The sequence below is a fragment of the Lasiodiplodia theobromae genome (genome assembly GCF_012971845.1).
Source record: "Lasiodiplodia theobromae strain AM2As chromosome Unknown scaffold_21, whole genome shotgun sequence".
Lineage (NCBI taxonomy): Eukaryota > Fungi > Ascomycota > Dothideomycetes > Botryosphaeriales > Botryosphaeriaceae > Lasiodiplodia > Lasiodiplodia theobromae.
The window spans coordinates 304,910-317,865 of NW_023336419.1; the positions used below are offsets into that span (position 1 = coordinate 304,910).

General features: G+C 53.7%; 3 protein-coding genes across 3 annotated transcripts; 2 read left to right on the forward strand and 1 right to left on the reverse strand.

Moving 5' to 3' along the window:
• Positions 1–3,819: 3,819 nt before the first annotated feature.
• On the reverse strand, positions 3,820–4,880 carry LTHEOB_7125 (Transcription factor; the record flags this gene model as incomplete). Its single annotated transcript, XM_035516457.1, has 2 exons — positions 3,820–4,163; positions 4,214–4,880. 2 exons carry the CDS (start codon positions 4,878–4,880, stop codon positions 3,820–3,822), a joined length of 1,011 nt encoding a protein of 336 aa, XP_035371572.1.
• Positions 4,881–7,940: 3,060 nt separating this feature from the next.
• LTHEOB_7126 (Exo-beta-glucanase) lies at positions 7,941–9,359 on the forward strand (the record flags this gene model as incomplete). The annotated part of the gene is made up of 4 exons (XM_035516458.1): positions 7,941–8,239; positions 8,298–8,487; positions 8,542–9,252; positions 9,306–9,359. 4 exons carry the CDS (start codon positions 7,941–7,943, stop codon positions 9,357–9,359), a joined length of 1,254 nt encoding a protein of 417 aa, XP_035371573.1.
• Positions 9,360–10,145: 786 nt separating this feature from the next.
• On the forward strand, positions 10,146–11,773 carry LTHEOB_7127 (Exo-beta-glucanase; the record flags this gene model as incomplete). The annotated part of the gene is made up of 4 exons (XM_035516459.1): positions 10,146–10,354; positions 10,425–10,452; positions 10,524–11,037; positions 11,088–11,773. 4 exons carry the CDS (start codon positions 10,146–10,148, stop codon positions 11,771–11,773), a joined length of 1,437 nt encoding a protein of 478 aa, XP_035371574.1.
• Between the last annotated feature and the right edge of the window lie 1,183 nt (positions 11,774–12,956).

Below are 12,956 nucleotides of genomic sequence, written 5' to 3' on the forward strand. Positions count from 1 at the left end.
CATTTCTCAACAAGTGGCTCACCCTGACTAGTCGAACAAGTTTGCATGGTTTAGCTTTTCGAAATGCGAAATGAGATGCTTCTATTGTACCTAAACCAATGTGCCCTTGATTGTATATTTTCATGTGACAGCCTAGTGCTGAATGTAATCTACCCTAGCTCTTAAGACAAAACATTGCAGAGCCTGCACGATAAACGCGAGGGGGAGAGCTCACCAAGGTCAATCCTACTAAAGTAACGAAATATGACTTTTCGGTTGTGAATTGTTGATGTCCGAAACAGTGAGACAACGGTGGCTTGTTACCGGTCACCAGTGTACTCTATCATTCATTTGTCTCAGATTTGATTATTTTGAGAAGTTTTCTTGACTCGAACAACATCGGAAAACGTAAGTGTCAAGTCAGGTGCCGACATTTGTCTCTGCGCAAGACAAGAAGCGCGAGTAGCTGTAGTAGTCGTTGAGACAACTCCGTGATATTGCAACTACCGGTGGGGGTCATCTGTCGGATAGAAGTGAAACTCACGCAGCCTATGTGTTGTAGTAAGTCATGTTAGGTTTTGGCCACTCCGCAAGCCAAGGTTTAAGTACTCGATGTTTGTTGTGAACTCTTTTTCCTTTTTCGACATCATGACTATGGCCAACCAGCTCATTAATTCAATGTTCTCACATGGACAACCTCGCCGGACACAACTCGCGAGTAATTGGAGACAGTTGTCGGCGCGGGATCGGCTGGTAATGATAACTGTTCTAGTGACCTTACAATACAGGTCTACTTGACAATATTACGTTTTTCGGGGGCCGGTTCTCCTTGTTGAGATCCGGCGATGTAGCATCAAGCTGGAACGTCCTGACTTGTTGAACGCCATGGAATGGTTTTCCGTCCGTACCTTTGTTCCTTCCTAACACATTTCTTTTAAGCAAGGTAATGAATGTTGAAGTTGAAAACCATAATAGATTGACCCTCTAAGGGGCTTGACGACTAGCAGAGACTATGTACACTGGAGTGGAACTAGGCCTGATTAGGCCCTTCTCAATTAGGTAAATACTATGTGCGGCCCTTCGATCTTCAACAATGAAAGCCATCGGGAGGTACCGTTCTGTTGTTACTAGAAGCCATCATTTTGGAGACTGACTCGTCCGTGGATTACATTTTGGAATTGAGTTGAAGCGCGCATATGGCACTTAGAAGAACGTTCTTAGTTGCTTGTGTATAGCTGTTGTCACTCTAATGTTTTACATTTTGTAAAACCTTTGAAGAAAATGCAGAGGATAGTCTATAAGATGCTTGTAGGCAATGCAGAATATGTACGCTACCAGAAGCCAAGTACTAGCAAAGATCGAACGTAGTAGTAAATAACATGCTGAAAGGAGGCAAATACCATACCACTCACCCAATGGTCAGTCGCTTTGTTTGAATAAACCTGTGCCATCCTGTATGCTTCTAAAATTCCATATTGCCAGCTTCCTTCATTCATCTCTGCTTTCTATGGTGTAGAGTTCATTTCTGTGTATATTTTTTTACCGGGCCGCAATTTTACCTCTTGAAAAACCAACACTTCAAATGATCACGTAGGAGCGCTTGGCAGGATTGGTTAAAAAGTGCAGAGCTGTACATGAATACTTCAATAGAAATTTCCTACGTATAGGAGTATTCTATTCTCTACTATCAACAAAGAAACTGCGTGATCCTAAGCCACGAAAATCAAGCTTGAGCATAGATCGTGAGGCATTCAGATTCAAGAGCCAATCCGCAGAATCGCACATGTCCTGAAGTCAAAGGCGAGACAATCAGACCCGCCGAGTCAGAACTGGCGCCAATGCTCAATCATAGAGCTTCAAAATGCAGTATACACGTGCAATCAATGTTGAGGTTACTCTGTGCGAGCAAGTACGAAGACTCCATACTGCGAAACTTTTGGAATTCCGAGCGAGATCAGCTGTAAGGCAAAAAAAGAAAAAAAAAAGAAAAACTCCAAAACATATCGAAAAGTCACACCAAACGCAGTAAGCTATTTCATCACCACCATCATGAAAATGCGGCATACGGCTTGTCATCTCCACTAATCCGATTTCGAGGTTCGATAGAAGTCAGTGAGTACATACCAACACTTCGCTATGCAGCAAGCATGTGCTAAGAACCAGGACTTGGGGTAGGAAATGTCTGACCCTGAAGACAATGGCACATGGATGACGCGGCCTGTCTTGAACTATGCCATCAGGTGGGGTTAGAAAAGCCATATTCCTGGAAATGTCCGACCCGGGAATTCGGACTGTTTAATGCAAATAACAGACAGAGTTTCAGAAGCGTGTAAGAATCTCCGATTGAATTCTGATCGAATCAAACCCAGACCGTCGGGTCAAAGGAATGGAGGGGATCGATGTCTTTGACTTGACATATGCTGGTGGAAACCTGGACTCGGAACAATAGAGCGCCAGCACTGCAGGGGCGTTAGCCCACAGCAGTATTGATGCAGTGCTATACGAGTACGTAGTCGAGCCGGTTAGGTCAAGGCGTGAATGCGAAAATATTGATAGAGATCATGTGGCATCACTATGCAAGATTCCCGCCAGGAACCCCCGAGAAATCGGAGCGTGAAGATCTGGACAAGGCACCAAGATGACGAGTGTCGTCTCACCGGGAAAAGACAAGAGAATCAGAAAGTGTGGCTTGCGCCCAGGTGACTCGGGGGATTCGTGAGGGCAAATGGTTGTGCGGCCTCCAAGGCTGACTGGCTGTGTGGGAAGGCAGACAGGAAGTATCAAGTGTAACAGGTAGAAACACGGCGTGACGCAACGACGCGTGTGCTGCCTGTTCGCCTACATGCCTTTTATCCATGTAAACCGCAGCGCGTGTAGATCATTCGTCAGCAAAGAGTTGTGCTCGAGATTCTCGAGGTAAGTCTGTATCTCAAAGATGACAGTAAAGGTATGTTCCCCTCCTACACCTTTTTTTCCCCGGGGATTTTGGATCAGGTAGACGGATCGTTCCGGGTCTGACGCGTTGGATGAAAGGGCGAGACCTGTGAACGGGGGAGGCTGGTGGTCTTGTGAGCGCTAACTATCACATGATGTCAGTTTTCGTAGATGCACTTAAGACATCATCCAGTGGAGTTAGAGGAGGAAAAAGAAGTAACTTTGATTGTTTTTGCGAGCAAAGCATTGGTTGGATGAGCCGGAGATGTCTCGGATGGATGTGCGCGGCTGCAAAGTTGACTTGCAGGTTCAAGGATTGGCGGAATATACACCGGGACTCCACTGTGGCTTGTTGCAGCTGTAATGCCAGTCAAATTGGAAGCTCAAAAAATAATGAAGCGTTGGAGGGACAGAGCATGATACTTGGGACAGAGGTTAAGGATAGCCAAAACATGAACTGCTAAGTAGTGCGATAGAAGTACATGAGAGAAGTCTAAGACTCAGGTAGCCACCCAAAGTCCCTCATGGATTAGCTAGTAGGAAAGACTCTCATGTTATGTGCAAAGAAGCTCAGACCCTCCGCCACCAGTAACTCCGAAGACGAATCCTCCAGAACCATGAAAACCCAAGCAGCATACCAGAAATACACCGTAGAAAATAGTCACAAAGCGTTTCATAGTATCGCGACTGAATGTTGTGCAGAAGTAAAAATGTCAGAATCCCTACATGGGGCTGAGTAAAGAAAGGGAGAGAATCCAGGAAAACAGTCATGAGAAGGTCGTTCATGCCGTCATTCCATAGCAAGAGATGTGGGAGGCCGCTTAAGGAGAGCAAGGCCACATGCAATCACATCTCCTTCGTTCGAGTGCCGTCTATCTTCTTGGGACACGTATAGCAGCAGTCGTCTCAACTGTCGCCGTTCTGATCCGCCTTATCGCCCTGGTTCTGGAACTCCTCCGGTACAATGCCGGCGTTCTGGCAGGCCTTCTTCCATATTTCGGCTTCGGCCCAGGCGCGCTGGCATTCTGCCTTGAACTTGTCACAGCTAGCACTGAGCTCTGTGATGGCCTGCTCCGTCAGAAGCTTCTCCAGCGTCCACTTCTCGATGTTTTGAGACTCGTTCTCCTTGAGCTGTGTGATAAACTGAACGGCGCGCTGAAGGATGGAGCCCTTGTTCTTTTCACAACCGGGGACAATCTTGGCTAGTTCATTGATACCTTCGTTTATCGTCTCACGGCGGCGCCTCTCCACTACGACGTGTTAGCTTAATTCCACGTTAACGGCATATTCGCCCACGAACCTTCTTTGTGGTTATCCCTACGAATCTTGTGCCACTCCTCGGAGCCTACTGCCGGCTTCTGGTTGACCTGGGTCGGCGGGGACTCGTTTCCTTGACCACCCTGAGTATTCGATTTGTTTAGAGCATCCAGGCCGTAATCAGTCATTCCGTGGGATGTCTGATGCATGCCGTGGTCACCCATGCCGAAAGAGTTTCCAAGGGTCCTATCGCCCTCGCCCCCGGCTCCTTGGTTCTGGAAAGACAGCTCAGTGGCCTGCGGGACCGTCATCTGGAAATGATGAGACAAGGCAGCTGCAGCTGTGTCGCTAGCGTTGGTGGGGTTTCCGCTACCGTTCTGGTGCAGGCTGTGGTCGTTTGTGTGCTGTGCCAGCTGGCTGAAATCGATGTCAGCGTTGGTGTGCTGGTGGATGTCGTCTTCGCCCGTTCCGGTGCCATGATGGCCAGTGAGGAAAGCAGTGCCCGACTGGTCGTTCACTCCAGTACTGTTTGCCGAGCCTGGTGATACACGTTGGAAGGATGACGTGCGGGTGGCATCGGTAGGAGCAGGTCTGCCGCTGGTAGGACCCTGGTCGAGGGAACTACGCTTCCTCTTGTTGTTCTGCATCGAAGTCGTGTCCGGAACCTCAGGCTTGGCCTCGGCTTCAGGGTACGTGGCGACGTCGGTCATGCTGGTGCTGTTCGTTTAGACGTTTCTGGGTTTACGTTGGTCTCTACCGTCAGCGGAGCTGTCGGCAGCAGTTCAAAGCACAGGCTGCACAGTAGTGCGTCGTACGCAAAGCGCAGAGGCAGTTATAAGCTGATGCTGCGGCGGTGGCACAGGGACGGTATGCAGGCAGCCGGCGTGGAACAGCTGGATAGACGATTGAGGCTGGATCCTGTGCCGCGTGTTCTTGCCCAAGATAAGGCGTTTTTGGAAGCACAGACGCTTGTTCGCAGATGCAAAGCTCCGGGGCACAAGGTGGTTGGAGGCTGAGCTACAGACAAGGGCTTTGCGGCGGATGGTGACGACTGTTCGACCGTGGGGCTCCGCAAGAGGAATCAAGCGAGAGCACAGAGCTCGAAGGGGAAGAAGGGCACTATTAGAGGCCTGGTGAGTGTTGAATGTCAGCACGTGTCCTACAGCAAAGAGCCCAGTACGACGTCAAGGCAGACGGGCGTCCGATTGGCGCGAGTGGATTGCTTCGTCGCTGTGGGACCGAGCTGTCAATTGCTTGAAGAGCAGCTGTGCCATGGCCCCTGCCACTCACACGGCAGGCTCTTTGCGGCGGCGTGCATCCGCGCGCGAGGGCAGCTCGCTGTGGCGGGCAGACGCGCCGTGGTGGTTGCGAGGAATGCGCGTCGAGCTTCGCGGCCGCGGGCAGCAACATGGCTCGAACGGCGGGGCGGGTGGCGGGCACAGAGCGGCAGGCGACGACAGCTGCGGCAGGCGGCGGGCTCGGAGGGCGCGACCAGGAAAGCTCCAAGGCCGTGTCGACGAGATGGAGACTTACCCGCTTTGATGTTTCGTGAGGCCGCTGACTAACGGCAGCCTTGGTCCGTCCAGCGAGAGACCGTGATCGCAACGCGTTCGAGGCGACGACGGGCGACAGAACGGAGCGGAGAGCGCGGACGGCGGGCGGCGAGGGTGTGAGAGGCGAGCTGGCGCAGAGTCGAAATGCTGCGTCTTCAACGAGCAGTCCTTCGATGGTATTCGAGTATGCTGCGGATAGGAAATTGTCACCTGACAAAGTTGATGAGAAAGCGCGTGATCTGGGGCGACGGCGCTTTAACTGTCGTGGGCGGTAGGACGAGCTAAGAGTGGCCGGGCGGGGCGCGGAGCGAACCCTTGCAACTTGGGAGGGTGCCGGGACGTATCGGCGCCGGGCGGGTCGGGAACGCGCCTACCTACGCAAGCGTCAGGACGGCAGAACGATCGAGCGCTCGAGATATCTGGCCTGGCGGCGACGCACCTGCCAGTTATGCGCGGCTTCAGCGAGGGCTCACGCGGGCGCGGCGGCGCATGGATGGCCGAGGCAAGCAAGAGCGGCGCCCGCGCCAACCACCCGCGTCGCGATGCATTGTCTGCCCGCCTCAGCATTGCGAGCCCCCCAGCGCAAAGATTACTGCTCTCATCTGCACTGCAAATGCACCTGTGGTCTCGTGGCCGCTCGATACCGCCATTCCTCGCCCTGGCCTGCTGGATACCACCTCCGTGTTCCACTTCGCACCACACCTGCGTGCCGTTCTGGGACTAGCTGCGTCCAGCACCTTCACGTGCCGCTTTCGCGCGTCGCGATTGTCGCCCGCCCCGGCCTGTGACTGGCGGGACCCATGGCTGCTCTCCTCAGCGAACAACACCGGGGCCAGCCACAGAGGCTGCCGTCCATGGTGCTCGCCAGGTTTCATTCCCAAAGCGCTCCCGCCTCCCTCGCAGCCCCCCACACCCTGCAGCTGTGCCGTGTCCGGGGCGCGCGCGCCTGTCCGGAAAAACTGTTGTTCCCCTGCTCTCCAAGCGACAACGTCTGACAGCGACGCTAACAACCTCGAATCTTGGTGCCTGCAAATCCGCTGGGAACCCACGTGTAAGCGGGCCAAGAGCCAGACCTACGCCGAGTCATGCTGTCACCCGGTTTCGTGACGCGGCCCGGTCGCCTTGTACTGGAAGCTTGCATAAAAGGCCCGCCTGTCGCCGTCACAAGGTCTCCCCGGTGCTCTCGTATATATCGTCCGGGTCTCGAATGAGATGAGCGGCTCCTGGCATGGGGCCCTAACCGCCGCCGTGCTATTGCCCAATACGGCTCGGTGCGCTTCTTCACTTTCCTCGCAAATCCAAGCAGGTGTGTGGGTGATCTTTGCTGTTCGCCAATCACGGCTCTTATCGTGAGATCCGGGTTACAGTGACTATGAGTTGCAGATGATGTACCCCATGTCGCGCCGATGGCGCTACACTCCCTGCACGGGAATTCGAAGCAGATATCCGGATATAGTAGGGGGTTTGAAATTATACAAAAGCATTTAGACATGGACCACAACTCCCCACAGAAGTATGTGGGTACAGCATCTGCTGAGACAGGTTTGAAATGGATCGAATTCTTTTGCCACCTTCTGGGAGATCAAGACCAGGCAACCTTCGCCACCCTGCAACCCTCTCTTTAGTCTAATCTTCGCCCTATCTTTTTGCCAGGCCGGCTGGGCCTCCGACAGGAACGCCGGCCCCACGGGTGCCCGGTAAGTGGGCCCCCTATGAAACCAGATGTCATCTGCTGCAGTATCAGGTCGCGTTGGGTTTATGAGTATCTCACCTAGGCGAAAACAGGTAGGTGTCTACAAGCTGAAAAACATTGTCCTGTGCAAATGCTCTTCGACGACCTTCTCATTGGTCTTTGGCAGCCAGTCGCGTTCGTCAGATGGAACAACACCAGCTACGCTCGCTTGTATTGCGTTGACAAATGGCAGCATCAGTCTAGTAGCCCATGTTACGGGGACTTCGAAAGCCAAAGACACGCAAGAATCACTTCCATTCCATTTCATTGGCTTAGTGAAGCGATTGGCATGGCTTCCGTGTGATAGCTCCGTATGGCAGTGGCCAAATTTGGAAGCGACGATCCTCAGAGGCGCAGCCGATGTCCAGCTTTGCTCGACAGCCGCCTAGCAACCATCTCGTTCTCGTACTGTCATCCTTCTCTCACTACAGTCAATTTCCCTCGGCATACCTAGGCGAACGCGCCCTTACTGGATAGTCGTCAGCATGCGCTTCATTCATCGCCTCTTGGCGCTTCTCATTACCTTAGCTCAAGTCTTCTCACCCGCTACTGGTGAGACTTTCGCACAGCCGGTCGCAGCTCTCCCCACCCTTCGCGGTGTCAACCTCGGCGGCTGGCTCGTTCTCGAGCCGTTCCTCACTCCGGAACTTTTCAACGGCACAAACGCGATCGATCAATGGGGGTTTGATAGCCAAGCCGGGTCCGAAAAGGCTCTCCGTCAGCACTGGGACACCTACTGCACCGAGGACGATATCAAGAAGCTCGCTTCTTACGGAATCAATGCGTGCGTTGCAACATTTCCCCACCTTACCCGGCAAACTGCTACGCTGATTGCCTTCAAGGGTCCGCATTGGTATCGGCTTTTGGGCTTACGATAACGCTGATACTCCCTACCTTTCCGGCGCTGATGCCTATCTGGGCAAGGCTATCCAATGGGCAAAGAACGCTGGGCTCGTGGTGGTGATTGAGCTTCATGGGGCTCCTGGGTCACAAAATGGAGAGGTTAATTCAGGCCGCTTTGGATCGGTCGAGGTATGTCTAATGATGGACCTCTGCTCGAAAGACGCTATTCATATTCACTGGCAGTGGCAGACCGGCGAGGCGAACCTCAACCGCACGACCAAAGTCCTGACGACCATAGCGCAGAAGTACGCGACGAAAGAACTTGCGAACACGGTGGTCGCAGTTGAGCTCATCAACGAACCTACGAACAATCTGCCGAATACTCTTCAGACTACAAAGGACTGGGCGAAGACTACTTACGAGGCTGTCCGCAACGCAGCAAGCAACAAAGATTTGCGCATTGCTATACACGATCAGTGGACCACCCCCAAGTCCTGGCTCGACGTTCATAAAGTACTGAATGGCAAGGATCCCAACTCTTTTGTGCTTGACGTCCACCAATACCAAATCTTCACCAAAGAAGACAAGAACCTCGATCAGGCCGGTCATATTCAGAAGGTCTGTACGTTTGCCTCCGAGCAGCTTGCGCTCGCGAAGAGCAACGGCCTGCCTATCCACGTCGGAGAATTCAGTGGCAACACCTTCATCTGCGTGAACCCGGATGGCACCACTGTTGCCGATCCCGCAGGGACTGGCAAGGCCTGCAAAGTCGATGGCTGCCAATGTGAGACCGACGGAGGCATAAAGCTCGACGAATGGGGCGACGCGCTCACCCAGCAGGTCCGTCGTTACATCGAGGCCCAGCTATACGTGTATGAAGAGTATGCTGGAGGATGGTTCTTTTGGAACTTCAAAGGCCCCGGCTCCTGGGGGTTTATTGAAGGCGTTGCAAAGGTAAGGAGCTCTGTTCGAGTCGCGGACCAGGATGCGTATTGATTTTTACCAAGGGCTTCATCCCTATCCCGCTCACCGAGAGGCGCTACCCGAACCCATGCTCCTAGAGACGGTCGGACTCAACTACACGGCCTGTTTGGGGCAGAAACTGTCCCGGGCAGTTCGTAGGGGTAGTTGGCCAGAGGAGCGGGGTGACAAAGTGGTCAGTGCACTCGACAACACACAAGACGATTCCATCCATTGAGACCGCCCACGGCTTCGGTCGGGGGATTATGTAAATAGAAGTAGAAATAGGCGTGTTAAAGACCATGCGATTCCGTGCTCTATACCAGGGACGTAATGTAGGCGCCCGTATCCCCTGGCAGAGGTGCGGGCTCCATCAAGCTCCACATCATGTCGGTTTACTCAGCGGTCCGCGTCCGAGGTCAAAGCGGCGGTCCGGTGAGGGGAAATGCTCGATGCGGACGGTGCATCTTCTCCTTCAACCTAGACATTGAGACGCGCAGACAATGTTTTGCTCCTAGACACAGCTGCATACGTGGTGTCACATGCCCAAGGAAACGGATCTGAAAGCGACAAGGGACCAGTGAGCGTAAGCTGGAGGGACGGGACAAAATCCGCGTCGCTGCCTTCGCGGAACGAGGCGCACGGACCCCCGATGACGGTGTCGGCCGTTGGCTTGGCACCGCGCGCACAGATAATCCGATGTTTTGGCGCTGCGCTCTCTCTCGGGCACATTGGAGCTTTGCTTCCACACCTAGAGCCTTGCTGAGCATCTACCTGCCACCTCGTTCGCAACCTCCGTCTACCTCGTTGGCGCAAGCATCGTCCCTCCCCTCCACGCACCCCACCTCATACCCAAAACTCTCATTGCACACAGCTATCCTACCAGCATGTCGACTGGTAACATCTCGAACCCGCCCAGCTCAGCTCCGGCCGAGTCCAAGAGCGCGCGTAAGAAGAAGGCCAAGGCTGAGGCTGCCGCCGCTGCTGCAGCTGCTGCCGCGCCCGCTACCCCGACCAAGGATGACCAGACGCCCGTTGAGGGCAGCGTCAACGGCGCCGAGGACACCGAGCACCCGTACATCAAGGAACTCCAGAAGTACGTGAAAGAGCAAACACGCCGGCCCAAGTCGCCCAATGGCAGTTTTGTACTGATTGAATCACCATAGGAGGCTTCGCAGCGTCAACAAGAAGCTCGTAAGTGACCTCACGCGACCACCTTTCAAGGTGCGACACCGGCTCGCCCAGGCTGACTTGGAACTCTGTAGAATGCCATGGAAAAGGTCAACTCCGTGATGAAGGAGAACCCCGACGTTTCCCTCGACGACCTCGTTGCCTCCAAGAAGATCAACAACGACCAGAAGGCCCAGGCGCTGAAGAAGCCCTCGCTTGAGGCCGAGCGTGAACAGCTCGGCGAGCAGCTCACCAACTTCAAGAAGGTCCAGGAGGAGCTCGCCGCCAAGCTCGCCCGCCAGAAGGAGTCGCTGGAGGCCACACACGCGAAGGAGCTGAAGGAGCTGGAGGACAAGATCCGGGCTGAAGAGAAGGCCGAGGCCGACAAGATTGTGAAGCAGCGTCTGCTCATCTTCTCTCAGTTCCTGCGTTCGGCTGCCGCCAGGCGCCAGCAGGGAGACGAGGAGACCGAGCTGTCCAAGGCTTTTGAGGGTGCCTTGCTGCACGTCTACGGTGGCAACCCGGAGGCTGTCGTGGCTGCTGAGAAGCTGATCTCCGGTTCTGAGGAGCACGTCATCTCGACTGAGGGTCTCGAGCTTACCGTGTCCTGTAAGTGAACTGGTGATCAGAGAAGGGCGCTCGTCTAACACTTATCGCAGATGCTCAGGTTAAGCAAGCCTCTATTGAGGATGCTCCCTTTGCCGCCGAGGAAGCCTGGGTCGATCAGGTCGCCCAGGCCGACGCCGCTCCGCCTGTTGAGGAGACCACCGTCGGCACCGATCCCACCGTCGCCCATGCCGGCTTGACCGAGCTTGACGCCAATGTCGCCCCAACGAATGGCGAGGCTCCCGAGACCTCTGCCGTCCCTACTGCTAGTGTGGACGATAGTGCGGCAAACGCTGCTGGTGACAGGTGGGACACCAAGGCCCCTGGTTCTGAGGACCCGCTGGCCGAGAGCTTCGAGATGGTTCCTCGCGATCCGACTGAGGTCGAGACTGCTCCCGAGCCGGCTCCTGCTACCAGCACCCAAAGCTGGGCTGAGGAGACCCCTGCTGCCGCAACTCCTGCCGCTGCTCCTCCGGCTGCTGCCCCTCCGGCCGCCGCTGAGCCTGCTCCGGCTACTAACGGTGATGGTTTCCAAGAGGTTCCTTCGTCCCGCGGCGGCCGCGGCCGTGGAAACTTCCAGGGTGAGCGTCGTGGCGGATACCGCGGCCGTGGTGGCCCCCGTGGCGAGGGCCGTGGCCGTGGCGGTTACCGTGGTGACCGCGGCGATGGATACCGTGGCCGTGGTGGATACCGTGGCGGCCGTGGCCGTGACAACCACCAGGCTCAACCCTCGCAGTAAATTCCCGGATATTGCCACCTTCGGCCTTCTCACTCGGGCAAAGACTGTGAACCCTCGACGGATCCGGCTGCTGACGAGAAAACGAGGGAGATTCTGGTACGCTCTTCTGCCGACGATTCTTCTCCTTGATGGTTTGATGTGTGATTCGATTCTGAGCATTTGAGCGATTTGAGCCACGGAGTGCTTTATTTTCTGCGCGGATTGATTTTCTCGACCAAGAAGAGAACACAGGAAAAGGGAAAAGGAACTAAAAGACGAAAGAGGGAAAAACAAAAAGATCATTCACTATCGGTGTCATCATGAGGAGAAGAACTTGCATAGCATTGGAGCCTGGTAAAATCGGTGCAAACTTTTCTTATGGGCCTGGGGAATGGGTGGGGGTGTTGAATTTCCTACGTATTCTCTGAAAAGGGTCTCGCTACTGTGGTCATGGGTTTTATTTCTGCTTTTTTATTTGCACAAGAACATGCATCGGGGTTTCGATGATTGGGCTTTCTTGCTGTTATACTTTGTTTTTCTCTTCCTTTTGACTCTCGGATGATACATTTCCCTCTAAATTTTTCTCCCAAGTCACTTGAGGAAATGGACCTTGCTGGCCAAATCATGAGAAAAACTCCTCTTTGCTTCTGTTCCACGGGAATATCTGTCACAAAATGGGCTTTTGTTTGAGTGAGGTGTCCTTGTTCTGACTTTCTGGTTCTTGTTCTACACCTTTTACTAGGGGCTTGCCTTGTTTCCTCCTTTCTCAACTTGAAGCTTCAAATTTTCTCCGCAGAAAAGGCACCCTATGAGAGAAACACGCATCACAAAATGGCTGGAATGGATTTTTACTGCTCGAATCACGTTTGTTTCGTTGCTCTTGCGACTCTTTGTTTAAGGCTGATGGTATACCAGATTTGCCTGTGAGCTGGACGGGGTTTGTTCTTTCACTCGTTCCGAAGGTTGTGTTTGTGCGCATGGTAGGTGGGTTTGCAGAGTCCTGTAGAAACAGAAGAATGGAAAAGGCTGACTAATGAGACTTGCACATACCCGTAAGTTTTCTGTAGATGCTGTGATATACTTACTGTGGGTGTTGATATGACTAGTGGATATTAAGGTCACGAGCAACGTCACGAGAAAAGAGACAAGTGAAGGTGGATTGGCCTGTAAGAATTGGAACTCGGAATTACGCGCTGATGCAAAG